This window comes from Mesoplodon mirus (assembly GCF_964341445.2).
Source record: "Mesoplodon mirus genome assembly, chromosome: 7".
Classification (NCBI taxonomy): domain Eukaryota; kingdom Metazoa; phylum Chordata; class Mammalia; order Artiodactyla; family Ziphiidae; genus Mesoplodon; species Mesoplodon mirus.
In genome coordinates, this window is record NC_138983.1 from 5,769,836 (window position 1) to 5,784,188 (window position 14,353).

The 14,353-nt window shown below is 55.7% G+C and overlaps 1 protein-coding gene across 3 annotated transcripts; it reads right to left on the minus strand.

The window, feature by feature from the left end:
* Positions 1 to 166: 166 nt before the first annotated feature.
* On the minus strand, positions 167 to 11,966 carry ANKRD13D (ankyrin repeat domain 13D). Of its 3 annotated transcripts, none has more exons than XM_082629579.1 (16): positions 11,733 to 11,966; positions 11,018 to 11,153; positions 10,769 to 10,893; positions 9,859 to 9,904; positions 9,633 to 9,776; positions 9,193 to 9,382; positions 6,778 to 6,861; positions 3,698 to 3,773; positions 3,224 to 3,305; positions 2,837 to 2,898; positions 2,599 to 2,729; positions 1,491 to 1,648; positions 1,285 to 1,401; positions 1,036 to 1,199; positions 868 to 902; positions 167 to 518 (listed from the first exon to the last, which is right to left on the minus strand). In XM_082629579.1, the coding sequence occupies exons 1-16, from the start codon at positions 11,820 to 11,822 to the stop codon at positions 320 to 322; spliced, it is 1,839 nt and encodes a 612-aa protein (XP_082485705.1). In that variant the 5' UTR covers positions 11,823 to 11,966; the 3' UTR covers positions 167 to 319. The 3 variants fall into 3 exon arrangements, with proteins under 3 accessions (XP_082485705.1, XP_082485704.1, XP_082485706.1); XM_082629578.1 differs by having other exon boundaries at positions 868 to 956; XM_082629580.1 differs by lacking the exon at positions 6,778 to 6,861 and having other exon boundaries at positions 868 to 956; positions 3,707 to 3,773.
* Positions 11,967 to 14,353: the final 2,387 nt, after the last annotated feature.

The following is a 14,353-nucleotide window of genomic DNA, read 5'->3' on the forward strand; positions in this document are numbered from 1 at the left end:
GCGGTCTCATTTACAGCTGAGGACACTGAGGCTCAGAGAGGCTAAGGGGAGCACGGTCAGGATTCAAACCCAAGTCTAAGGCCATTGCCCACAGTGTCTCCCCTCGGTGCCCCCCAGCACTCCCCCCCACCCCCGACCCCCGCAATGAGCGGAGCAAGCCTGCTGCTGAGGGTCTCTTTATTTCCATCTCAGTCTCCAATGCAAGCCCACCCGCAGGGCTCCAGGCCCCAAGCCCAGCAGCAGCAGAGTGTCTATAAATAAATAAGTTACAAAAGTGGGGGGGCGGAGCAGCCCGGGGCAGCCCTCCTGAGGGCGGGGCTCAGAGCTCCGTGAGCGAGCGCTGCAGGGTCCGCTGTAGGTCCTCCTCCTCCCGCCGCCCCCGCCGCTCCCGCTCCGCCTGCTCCCGCGCAGACAGCTCCAGGGCCAGGCGAAGCTGCTCTTCAAAGCTCGGGGGCGCCCTGCGAGGGGACCCCGGACCCCCAGGCTCTGTGGACATCTGCAGGCTTTCCTGGAGGGCCCTTCCAGGCGAGGCATGAGAGGGGAGAGCAGACCCGTGAGCGCTAAGGCTGGGGAGGAGGCCGAGGGCTGGGACATGGCTGCGGAGGCCGAAGATAAGGACGGGGAGGCTGGGACCCGAGGACCGGAGACAAGAGACGAGGCCGGGCCCCGTCTCTCCCCATCCCTCATGCCGCCCTCGCTGGTGGGCAGCACGGAAGATGGAGGGTGGCCTCAAAGAGGGTGTGGGGTCCTGGGGCCAGCACCTCCCTGCTACTTAACCCCACCAGCCAAGAACCACCCCCGGCCGGCAGGGTCCTCGAGGCAGGGCAGGGCTGAGACATGGACCTGGCAGGTCCTGGAGGGCCTCACCGCTCCAGCTGAAGCTGCTCCTCGTAAGCCGTGACCTGGGGAAGGTGGGCACCAGGCCGGGTGTTGGTCAGGGCTTCCCAGACAGTCACCTGCAGCAGCCAGAGCCCAGAGCTGTCACCTCTGCCACCCCTCCCCACACCCAGGGCCCAGCTCCTGCCCGCACCCCACCTGCTCCGCCTCTGTGCCCGCCTCCAGCAGGCTCTGCTGGATGGCAAACTGCAGCAGGTCGTCGTCCTCGTCGCGAAGGGGCTCGCTGCGCTCTGCGCCCAGCACGCTGTACCCGTCGGGCACCTCAAACACGGCGGGGTCCACCTCACAGGGGAAGGGGCTCGCTGGGTGCAGCAAAGGGGTCGTGCTCAGCCCCTGGTGTGCAGAGACCAGCGAACCTCACAGCCCCGCGCCCGCCCACGGCGGTACCTGAAGCTGCAATGGCAGAGCTGGGCGCTGGCACCCACACCGAGCTCAGGGGCTCGTCACAGCCACACAGGTTGCTGAAGGTGATGCGGGCGTTCAGCACGTGGAAAAGGGGGATCTCTGTGAGGAGATGTCGAGCCTGAGCCAGCCCTGCAGCCCGTGCCCACCCCACCCCGGGGGCCCTCCTGCTGCCCGGCCCACCCTCTCACCAATCTTGACCGGGAAGCCGGGCGGGAGGCGCAGGGTGATGAAGTCGCGCAGCTTGGCAAAGTGAGCGTTGCTGATGGCCATCAGGTCGATGATGGGCATCACCTGGTCACCCAGGGAGAGCGGGTGCTCCTCGCTCAGCCACAGGGTTGCCTTGAACCTGCCCGGCCAACCGCAGGACGTGGGTCAAGGAACCTCTGGTGGCCCCTCTGCTAAGGCACACCTACTCTGGACATCTGCCTCTGCTGCCCTCCACCTGGCCTGGGGGACCCTCTTCTCTGCTCAGCTGCTCCTGCCTGCCTCCCCCAGGAGCTTATGTCCTTCTGGCCCTACAGCCTGAGCTGCCCCCCGGCCCTGGGCTCAGGCTGGGCCCCGGGTGCTCTGTGCCAGCTCAGCTCTGCTGGATGAGGAGGGCAGGGCTGAGCTCCTGGCTTCAGTCCCGCCTCGTCCACAGCCCTGTCCCCCTCCTCAGCCCACAGCCAGCCAGCACGTCGCACTTCGCCGTACTCTGGGGTCCCGCACAGCCCGACAGTTCAGGACCGCACTGCTGGGGTTGCATCCCAGCCCGGCCGCTGCGTGGCTGAGGGAGTCCACGTGAGGTTCCTGGCACAGTGCTGGGCCCACCAGATGCGCTAGAAGTCACGGCTCATCAGAGCCTCACAGCACCCTTGTGAGCAGGTGGCCAAAGGCAACTGTTCTCATTTTACTGAGGGGGAGAATAGACTCTCAGAGGGGAAGGTGATTCCTTGGGCCACGAAGCCAGGAGGTGTTAGAGCCGCGTGCCCTTCCTGTCTGCCACAAGCTGGCCCCCAGCAGGTGCTCGTTCAGTTGAACAGAAAACCATACATGGGTGGTGCTGCCCATTCATTCGTTCACCAAGAAGAGCGACCAGTCCTCTGAGCCAAGCCCCGAGCTGGGTGCCAAGGACCATGGCTAAAGCAGGCCTGGCCCCGGCCCCCAGGGAGTGAAGTCGAGAAGGCAGCCAGCTGGGTGAGTGAGTTCCCCACTCCAGGGGGCCCTGTGTGTGACAGGGTCTGCAAGGGCTCAGGGGGCACCAGGCAGGGTCCCTTGTCCCAGAGGGAAGCCCCCCCGCCAGCCCCCAGACCTCACCTCTGTACTTTGCTGGACATCTCAATGGGGCGGCCGATGTTCCTGGACTCCAGGCTGAAGTTGGGGTCAAAGTACTCGTCGGGGGAAATGGCGGTGGGGTTTGTGGGGCTGGCTGCCTGCTGCACAGGAGCCTGGGTGGCCCCGGGACCAGGCTTAGTGCTCAGGAGGTGCTGGCCCGGCCCCGCCCAGTGGGCCCTGCCGGTTGGCCCCCAGCCCCCGCCCCCCAGCCCTGGCTCACCCCATTGTGGGAGGAGTGCTGCTGGGCCATCCCGAGGAAGGACTGGAATGGAGTCTTCCCCCCTAAGGAGAAGGGGTGGAACCCATGAGGGGACCTGGGGCCACTGCCCCCCGACTGCCCACACCTAGCCTCCACCCTGGGAGCCTCCCCTGTGGTGGAAGGCGGACTGCCCACACCTAGCCTCCACCCTGGGAGCCTCCCCTGTGGTGGAAGGCGGACTGCCCACACCTAGCCTCCACCCTGGGAGCCTCCCCTGTGGTGGAAGGCGGAGCAGACGGGAACGGGGAAGCCTTCCAGCTGGTCCCAGATACTCTGGCCCTGACCCCAGATCAGGGTGACCACCCCGTACGGTGTGACTGGGCAGCAGGCAGGCGCACCTGGGTTTACCTTTGCTCCTCGACTTGTCCTGATCGGAGAGGTGCTCCGTGCGTGTGCGTGTCACCAGCTCCACATTGGTGGCGCTGTACACCTGGGGAGCAGGGGGGGACACAGGGGGAGCTGGGGGCTCAGAGCCTGCTGCCCACACTCAGCCTCACCAGCACAGGACCCAAGTCCTCCTGTCCCCAGGGACAGATAGGATCTCGCTCCCCACAGTGGAGGGGGTGGGGTCTGAACCCCGGGGAGTCACTAATGAGGGTAAAATGCTCCTGGCTTCATCTCGGTGATCGGGTAGGGGCCCGTGCTGTGGGTAACCCCTGCGTGCTCAGCAGGGGCTGGGCACTCGGGCCCCACTGAGTTCCCATGGCCACACAGGGCATCCGGAGCCCACGGGCTGCTGGGTCTCTCCCTCCACACAGGGTGGATGTGGAGAAGGGGCAGCGTTCCTGGGCCTCGTCTCCTACCCCAGCTCCCACCACTAGCCTCTCCTGCCTTGGCCTCGTAGCCGCTAACGGTTTCCATCTTCTCAGACCGCCAGCCCCAGATACCACATTTGTTCCTGAAACAGACCAAACAGGAGCTCATGAGGACCCACACCCCCCAACTCTGGCCAAAGTCGTCCCTTCCAAAGACCCCCTCCAATTAGCCTTCCCGCTGTGAAGCACACAGGGGCCTTTGAGGAGGCTGCCTGGACAGCTGGGGACAAATGAACAGAGGACTGAGGACTAGAAAGTACTGGGCAATTATTAATTTTTGCTACGTGTGATAATGGCGCTGGGGCTCGGTTTAAAAACATCCTTATCTGTTAGAGTCACACGCAGAAACATTTACTGTTGAAATGATACAACATCTGGGACATGCTTTAAAATAGGTGGGGGAAAAAGAAAACAGGAAAAAAGTGAGGAAGGGTAGATTCAACAAGATTGGCAAAATGTTGGGAACTCCCTGGCGGTCGAGTGATTAGGACTCGGCGCTTTCACTGCTGAGAGCCTGGGTTCTATCCCTGGTTGGGGAACTAAGATCCCACAAGCCGTGCGGCGTGGCCAAAAAAAATTTTTTTTAAAAGATTGGCAAAATGTTGATAAATGCTGAAGTTGGGTGATGAGAACATTATACTAGTCTCTCTTCTTTCATATGTGCTTGAAATTTTCCATAATAAAAATTTAAAAATAAAAGTATGTCTGATTTAACAATAATAGTTGGAGACTTCAGTACCCCATTTTCAATAATGGATAGAACAAGCAGACAGAAGATCAACAAGGAAACAGAAGACTTGAACACACTACGAACTAGACTTGATAGACATCCTTAGATCACTCCACCCAACAACAACATATTCTACTCAAGGGCATGTGAAACATTCTTCAGGATAGACCGTAGGCTCAGCCATAAAAGAGACCTCAATACAACTGAAAGGACAGAAATCATACACAGTATGTTCTCCAATCACAACTGAATGAGGGCTTGCCTGGTGGCACAGTGGTTGGGAGTCCACCTGCCACTGCAGGGGACACGGGTTCAAGCCCTGGTCCGGGAGGATCCCACGTGCTGCAGAGCCATCTGGATCCGCGAGCCACAACTACTGAGCCCACGTGCCACAACTACTGAGGCCTGCGCACCTGGAGCCTGTGCTCAGCAACAAGAGAAGCCACCACAATGAGAAGCCCACTCACTGCACCAAGGAGCGGCCCCTGCTCACTGCAACTAGAGAGGGCCCAAGCGCAGCAGCGAAGACGCAACGCGGCTAAAAATAAATAAATAAAATAAATAAATAACAACAACAACAAGAAAGCAACCTTAATTTAAAAAAAAAACTGAATGAAATCAGAATCAGTAACAGAAAAAAGATGACTTGGTAAATTCATGAATACGGGAAGAGTAAACAACACACTCCTAAATAACCAATGGATCAAAGAATAAATCAAACGCAAAATCAGAAAATACTTTGAGATGAAAGGAAACGAAGATACAACATACCAAAACTTATGGGACACAACTAAAGCAATGCTTAGAGGGAAACTTATAGCTGTAAATAACTATATTAAGAAAGAAGAAAGATCTTAAATCAATAAGCTAAACTTCCATATTAAGACACTGGGAAAAGAGCAAACTAAACCCACAGCAAGCAGAAGGAAGGCAATAATAAATATTAGAGTGAAAATTAATGAAATGGAGAAGAGAAAAACAAAAGAGAAAATCAATTCAACGAAAAGCTGGTTCTTTGAAAACATCAATGGAATTGACAAAGAGGGAAGACTCAAACCACCAGAATCAGAAATGAAAGAGGGGGCATTACTACTGACATTACAGAAATAAAAAGGATTATAAATAAAAGAATATGATGAACAATTGTACCCCAACAAATTAGATAATTTAGATGAAGTAAACAAATCCTAGAGAGACATAAACTACCAATACTAACTCAAGAAGAAGTAGATAATCTAACAGACTTGTAACAAGTAAAGGGACTGAAGCAGTAAAAACAAAAACAAACCAAAAAGTACCCACAAAGAAAAGCCCAGGCCCAGATGGCTTCACCAAAGAATCCCACCGAACTTTTAAAGAAGAATTAATACCAGTTATTCACAAACTCTTGCAAAAAATAGACAAGGAGGTGACACTGCCTAACTCATTCGATGAGGCATTGCCCAGATACTAAAACCAGGCAAAGACATTACAAGAAAACTATAAACCATTACCTCTTAGGAATATGGACACAAAATAGTAGCTGACCAAATCTAGCAACATATGAAAAGAATTATACACCACGACAAAGTGAAATTTATCCCAGGGATACGGGGTTGGTTCAACATCTGAAAATTAACTGACAGCAACACATATCAATAGAATATAAATAAAAGTCACATGATCATATCGAAAGACACAGAAAAAGCATTTGACAAAACCCAAACCCTTTCACGATAAAAACACTCAACAAACTAGGAACAGAAGGCAACTTCCTCGGCCTGATAAAGCATACCCACAACTAATGTCACACTTAATGATGAAAGACTGAGTGCTTTCCCCCTTGTTTCTTTATCAGAAACAAGATAAAGATGTCCGTTCTTGCCACTCCTATTCAACATTCTACTGGAGGTTCCAGACAAAGCATTTAAACAAAAAAAAGGAAATAAAAGGCATTCGTATTAGAAAGGAAGAAGTAAAACTATTAACAGATGGCACGATCTTACATATAAAAAATACGAGGAATCCACTAAAAACCCATTAGAACTAAAAAATGAGTTTGACAAGATTACAGGATGTAAGATCAATATATAAAAATCAATTGTATTTTTATAGATTTGCAATGAATAGTTCAAAAATGTAATCAAGAAAACAATTCAATTTATAAGAGCATCAAAAAGAATAAAATACTTAGAATAAATTTATTTACTGTAAGTGTAAAACTTATACTCTGAAAACTACAAAACATCACTGAAAAAAATTAAAGATCTAAAATGGAAAAATATCCAACGTTCATGGCAGAAGACTTAACATTATTAAAATGGCAATACTCCCCAAAGTGTTTTACAGATTCAACACAAACACTATCAGAATCCCACCTGAATTCTTTGTAGAAATTGACAAGCTGAATCTGGAATTCATGTGACATTTCAAGGGACCCACCCAGAATACGTAAAATAATCCTGAGAAAGAAGAACAAAGTCGGAAGACTTATACTTTCCGATTTCAAAAACTTACTACAAAGCAACATGTGATTACGACAGTGCACAAAGAGAGTCATACAGATCAGTGGAATAGAATTGAGAGTCTAGAAATAAACCCATACATCTCTGGTCAACTGATTTTTCCACAAGGGTGCCAAGACAATTCAATGGGAATTAACAGTCTTTTTAACAAACGGTGCTGGAACAAGTGGACAGTCACATGCAAAAGAATGAAGTTGAATCCTTACCTCCCACCATATACAAATATTAACTCAAAATAAATCAAAGAGCTAAGTGTAAGAACTAAAACTACAAAACTTGCAGAACAAAACATAGGGGAAAATCTTCATGACTTTGGATTTGGCAAAGTATCGTTAGATATGACACTAAAAGCACGAGCAACAGAAGGAAAAATAGATAAACTGGACTTCATGAAAATTAAAAACTTTTGTGCTTCAAAGGACACCATCAAGAAAGTGAAAAGACAACCCACAGAATGGGAGAAAATATTTGCAAATCATGTAGCTGATAAGGGATTTCTACCTAGAACATACAAAGAACTCTTGTGACTCAATAATAAAAAGATAACCCAATTTTTAAAATGGGCAAAGGGGGACTCCCCTGGTGGCGCAGTGGTTGGGAATCCACCTGCCAATGTGGGGGACACGGGTTCAATCCCTGGTCCGGGAGGATCACACATGCTGCGGAGCAGCTTATCCCGTGCGCCACAACTACTGAGCCTGCGCTCTGGAGCCGGCGAGCTGTGACTACTGGGCCTGCGGGCCACGGCCCTCAGCGTGCACCTAGAGCCCGTGCTCCACAACAAGAGAAGCCACTGCAATGAGAAGCCCATGCGCCGCGGTGAGGAGTGGCCCCAGCCCGCCACAGCTGGAGGGGGCCCGCGCGCGGCAACAAAGACCCAACGCAGCCAAATTAATTAATTAATTAATTAATTTTTTAAAAAGATAAAATGGGCAAAGGATCTGAATAGACACTTCTCCAAAGAAGATATACAAACGGCCAATAAGCACATGAAAAGATGCTCAACATCATTCGTCATTAAGGAAATGTAAATCAAAACCACATGAATACCACTTCACACCTGCTAGGATGGTTATAACCCCCAAATAAATAAATGAGCTGTAAGTGTTGGTGAAGGTGTGGAGAAATTAGAACCCTTATATACCACTGATGGGAATGTAAAATGCTGCAGCCCCTTTGGTAAATAGTCTGGCAGCTCTTCAAATAATTAAACATCTGTGTTTAATTACCACATGTCACCACAGGACCTAGCAATTCCACTCGCAAGTAAATACCCAAGAGAAAGAGAATGTATGTCCACACTAAAACTTGTACACTAATGTTCAGAGCAGCATTCTTCATAGTCATACAGTCAACAGTCAAAAGGTGGAAATAATCCTTATGTCCGTCAATGGACGAATGAATAAACAAAATGTGGGATATTCATGCAACGGACCTGGCCATAAAAAGGAACGCAGCAGTTACATGCTACAACTTGGATGAACCTTGAAAACATTACGCTAAGCAAAAGAGGCCAGTCACAAAAGACCACACATATTGTATTATTCTATTCATATAAAAATCCAGAACAGGAAAACCTATAGACAGAAAGTAGATTAGCTCGGGGGGAGGGGATTGTTGATTGTTAAAGGGAGTTGATTGGGAGTTGATTGTTAAAGGGTACAGGGTTTCTTTCTGAGGTGACGAAAATGTTCTAAAATTGGACGGTGGTACTGGTTACATATCTGTGAAAATACTGAAAACCACTGAATTGCATACTTTAAATAGGTGAATGGTACAGTATACAAAATTATATCTCAAGAAAGCTGTTTTTTTAAAAAAAGTGTTTCTGAAGTCTGTTATTGGAACTGGGGCACATGTTGTCAGAGAAATAACACCCTGCCGGAAGGGTGGGCTCCTAGGCTACCCACAAAGGACTCTGGCCCAGACGCAGCTGCACCGCTGAGAAGCCGACCTTGCTGCAAACAGCTGCCCTGCACAGCAGCCTCAATCCTTGTTTTTATGGGAAAACACATGAGGTCAGAAGTCAGGAAACTGGGGACTCCCTGACCCAGCCTCCTCCCAGGGAGACAGCTGCCAGTATAGACAGGCGTGCAGGAGCTGGAAGGTGCCACAGGACCCAGGACCAGCAGGTGGTCCAGAAGAGACACTGGGCCTGCAGGGACCCCCTCCCCTTCCCGAGCAGCCTCTGTGAGGGGCTCAGCCTCCCAGAAGCCTGAACTAGAGGCTTGAGGGCACTGCCCACGGTGTGGCCGGGCCCCAACTAACCTCTCGAAGGCCACATTGCGAGTGTCCAGGTGGGTGGAGACGATGGGAGAGGTGAGGCGACTGGCCACATGCTCCTCACTGGGCCGCATGGTGGCCAGCAGCACTTCAGGCTCATGCAGCGTGAGCCCCAGTGTCTCCGTGTGCACCAACTGCCGGTCGTGGTCAACTTCCATCACCAAGGCTCCCGCCTCTGCCAGCCGGCGTGGGGGTGTGAAGGGGACAAATAAGTGCCAGGCCCAGACAGTGGCCAGAGGGCTATCGTGGTGCCCTCAGCCACCTCCTGCTATGGGGTGTGGCCACAGCCTCTGGACGCCCTCCACCCCCGCCTCCATTTACACATCTGGAGACAGAGACAGAGGACAGCACTGTCCTCACAAGCCACGGGAGAACCCGGGGGCCCTGGTCTGCTGTGTGCCTGTGGAGAGCCCCCCAGAGCTCACCCTGGCCCTTGAAGATGAAGCTCCTCCGGCCGCGTTGCCAGGTCATGTGCTCAAAGCCCAGGAGGCTGGTGTCCACCCGCAGGTTCTCACCCCGCTTCCACACGCGATACACATCACTCGGGCACATCTTGGACACAAGGGGCACTGTAGGAGGCACAGAGGTCACCAAGGTTCTTTCCCAACGGCCCCAGCCCAGGCCCCTGAGAGCCAAGAGGTCCCCACTCACCCCAGCTGGTGAACTCCCACTTCATCTCCACGTAGAAATCGGGGGCCTGAGATAGACCAGAGCACCGATCAGGGCCCAGCGTGCAGCAGGGCCCAGCGGGCCTGGGAAGCCCCTTGTCCACAGGCCCCCTTCTGGGAGCCCAGCCCTTCCCCAACCAGGGATCAAACCCAGCCCCCCACAGTGAAAGCACGGAGTGCCAACCAGGGAATTCCCTCAGCGAGGCGCGATGTGCCGCCATGGTCCAGCGTTGCCCCCAACCCAGCCAAACCCCACCCAGGAAAGGGTGGGCCAAGTGGGGCCTGAAAGGTCTGCAAGTCATCAGGCTATAAGCGTCTGCAAGACTGGGGCCAGGCTCAACCTGGCCACTAGCCCACGGGGTTCCTGGGGGAGCTTCTGCCCCCTCTGGATCCCAGAGTCCTCATCTGCAAAGGGGGCATAGTGACCCCCTGGGGGCCTGCCCCTGGGGTGGAGGGCACAAGGTAGTGTGCTCTCCCAGTGGGGCCCCCCCTACCCACCCACTGTGTGCTTTGAGAAGGGTGGACAGGAGTCCAGGCCGCATCCGGTAAGTTGGATGAAATCCTTTCAGTAAATCTGCATTAACCAGGAGACCCATGATCTAAAGCTCTGTTGAGATTTCTAGCACTAGAGGACCCTCTATGCTGGCAAAAGGCTTTCTCCCCAAAGGGAGAAAAGCCTCATCCATGTGGGCCTGGTTGCCTCTCTTTCCTACATGACCCTGGCTGGGGTCAAGAGAGAGGGACCTCACTGACAGTGTCAGGAAAGCATGCTGCACAGGCTGGGTGCCCTTCCAAGGCCAGGCCCGGCAGGGTTACCCCACATAGTCTGTCATGGTCCCCTCCATGGCACCCCACACCCCCCTTACTGGCCACACCTCTACGTCCTGCTGTACCTGGCGGAGTTTGTTGAGCAATTCCGGAATGCCAGCCAGCCTCTGCGTGGCCCTCTGGTAGTCCCGATACTGGAGTACCAGCTGCACCATCTCAGGGTCCCCAGTGCTGACTGCCTCCTGCAGGACTGGGGGCACTGGGCTGCTGAGGGGAGCTCTCTAGATGGCTCCAGGCCTGGCCATTCACTCCCACACACACCACCCGCCCCCCCGCTGCCAGCCTCAGGGGAGCCCCTCTGCCCTCTGCAGTACCTGCCCAGCCCTGGCAGCTCTCTTTGCCCACGTTGGCATTGTGTCGAAGGAGGACTCTCACGGACTCCAGGTTCCCCAGGGACACGGCCAGCTCCAGGGGGGTGCGACCCCGGGGGTCTTCCTGTTCAATGTCGTGCTGGGGGAGATGAGACACTCAGCACGGGGCAAGTAAGGGGAGGCCAAGGCAAGAAGGCCACTGGGATGAACAGGGTTGGGAGTCACTGCAGGAAATAAGGACAGCACACAGGTGGTGGAAATGGCAAAGGGTGGCCTGAGTGTCCTGGCAAAGAAGAAGAGGGGGTAGGTGGGAAGGGCCTGCCCACCTCTCCTGCCCTCTGCGAGGGACAGAGCTGGGGGCCCGGTGGTGGTGGGCAGGGGCGGGGGTGGGGTGGGGTGGGGGCACGGCCTGGTCTGGTAGAGGTGCAGCTGCCGATGTCAAGAGTTTGGACTGACTTGGGGACCAGGACCGGGCTGCTTTTCTCAGCCTGGCTTAGGGGTGGTGCGGCACGAGTTCGGAGGCTGGATGCAGTGTGAAGTGGGGAGACGGACAGGGCAAGGCCCAGCGCTGGGAGCCGAGGCCAGAAGCCCAAGCTCGAGGGGCAGGTGACCTCTCTTCTGGGCCGGGGAGAGGGAGCCGGGCAGGCGGCCTCCCGATGCAGACCACAGATTTGGGTGGGGGACCAGGAGGACGGCCCGGGGGCCCGATGGGCCTCACCTGGCGGCTGTGCAGCGCGGCCTCCAGTTCGCGGTGCCGGTTCGCCCAGACGAGCCGATGCAGCGGGAAGGTGGGGCCCGGGCCTGCCATGCTGGGCCTCAGCGCCTCATCCCGGGCGGGCCGGCGGGCGCGGCGGGGGCGGCCCGGCTCCGCCTCGGCTTCGGGCCTGGCGCTGGCCCCTCGCCTCCCGTCCGCGCCGAGCCGGAGCAGTGCCCACCGCAGCCCCCGCGCTCCCGCGCCCCCGCGGCAGTGGCTGCAGCGGCGGCGGCGCAGGCAGAGGGGAGGGCGGGTTCGGCGGGCCCGGCGGGCGGGGCTGCGCCGAGGCGGGGCGGGGCGTCGGGCCTGGCGCGACCTTGCTTCGCAGCCACGGAAACCTCAGTCCGGCCGGCGCTCGCCGGGGGCGGACGAGGGGTGCTGCCCAGCAGCCCTGGTGACCACGTGCGCCAGGGCAGAAGCCAGGACGTGCGTCTCAGCCCAGGTCTCAGCCGGGCAGGGTCTGCGGAGGGCGTTCCGGCGGGCGGGGCCTGGATGCAGCTCCGCAAGCGCCCGGCAGGGGGCGCCTCAGACACGGCGCAGACCCATCCTGGCGGGTCCGGAAGGGGAAAGAGGGAGTCCGGAGACTGGGCGGTTCGGCGAGGGGCGGGGCCGGGGTCCCCGGGACGTGAGCGCGGGTGTGCGCGTGCGTGCTCAGCGGACCGCGGTCCGGTGGCTCTTGGGGTACGCGCGTTCCCCCGGCAGTTCCTTGCCTGTGCCGCCGTGTTCTTACCCCAGACCCCGCGGGTACTGACCAGGCCTGTGTGTGCGGGTGGGATGCGAGGTGCTGGCTTGCCTCCTCATCACCTCTGAGATGCCCCTAAATGCTGACCAGCTTTCTCAGGGACCTGGGCCAGTGTATGCTGGTGGCACACCACGGGCTGGACCTTGCCCTGGGGCGGGGGGTGAACTGGAGTCAGGAATGGGGGTACGGGGGGGTGGGGGGAGCAGGCCAGGCTAGCTCTAGATCTTCTAGAGGGCTGTTCACCGTGAGTGGCTGCTTTCATCCACCGCGTGCATCCCTTTTGCAGAGGCTGCACTTTGCTGCCAGTGTCAGGAGAGGAAGGAGAGTTTCGAAATCAGGGCCAGCCCCTCCACCCACACCGGAACCAGGGTGCAGGCCTCCGTTGGCTGAGCTCTGGTGTCCTCACCCTGGCCTTAGCCTGGGTTTTGGTCCTGGACTTGGTGAGGCAGCGACCAGGCTTGGCCAAGGCTGACCTTCTGGTTTCAGTCTCCCTATTTAAAAAATGACCAGATAGTTTGATGTAGATGTTTGAGCTGCGTCTCTGGGCTGGGAGGCCCTAGTTGCCATTTTCACCCTGCCCTCTCACTGTGGCCGGGTGGCTCCTGTGCTCTCTGGGGTCACTTTGCTACCCTATGCTGTGGTGTCATCAGGTCATTGTAATGTCCTTGTGTCTAGGACAACTTAAAGGCCTCTGAATGTCCAGAACTCTAAAATCAGTCCCTGCCGGCTGCCACTATTGCAGCCTTCTCTAGCCTCCACCATCCTTAAAAGGGGCTACCCATGGGCTTCCCCGGTGGCGCAGTGGTTGAGAGTCCACCTGCCGATGCAGGGGACATGGGTTCGTGCCCCGGTCCGGGAGGATCCCACGTGCCGCGGAGCGGCTGGGCCCGTGAGCCATGGCCGCTGAGCCTGCGCGTCCGGAGCCTGTGCTCCGCAACAGGAGAGGCCACAGCAGTGAGAGGCCCGCGTACCGCAAAAAAAAAAAAAAAAAAAAAAAAGGGGCTACCCTGTCTCCAAGCCCTCTTCACCCCAAATCTAATGGGACTGTCTCAGGCCTAGCCTTTCCTGATTTCTGCGGCCTGTGACACAACTTCCCCCGCCCCGGCCCTTGACTCCTAATTCCACTGTCTTCTCAACCCTTTCCCGGGGGCCCGGTTGTCCCTCCCCGACTCCCAGTCGGACTTCTCCCAGCTGAAAGCCTGTCTGTTCCCACTGTCACCCTGATGCCACCTCCAGGACCACATTTCAGCTCCCTCTGGGACACCTCTGTGCCCGATGTCCCATGCAATCCATCAGCAAGTTCCAAACCAGATGCAGCCACATTCACCCTCTTCCCTTCCGGCCAGCTCTGCTCCCTGGCTGTCGTGACTCTGAGTGATAGCACGGGCCTCCTGCTGTGCCATTTTGGACTCCCACCTCTGTCTCGTCCCCAGGTCCCGTCCATTCCCACTGGGCCACGGGAAAGGGTTGAGAAGACAGTTCTTTCCATCTGACCCCTTTGCATCTCTTCCTTTACCACCACCATCATTATGACATCTCTTCCCTGGACAGAATCAGTGGCCCTTCACCCGTCTCCCTGCCTCCTGTCCTTCACCTCCTTCCACACGTCCTGCACGTGGTAACAAGCAACTTGTCCTACAGCCAGCTCTCATCACCCAGCCCCTGTCCAGAGCCTTCAAGGACTCCCCAGAGCCTATCCAGGTTCAGACTGCATCTCCATTGCCATCTTCACCGTGCAGTCACTAAGTGCCCCTGGGCTCTGGGGTGGGTTCAGCCTGGCATTCAGGGCCTCCCAGGCCTGGCTCCTTCCCATACTGCTCCTGCCAACCTGAGCCACTCCTGA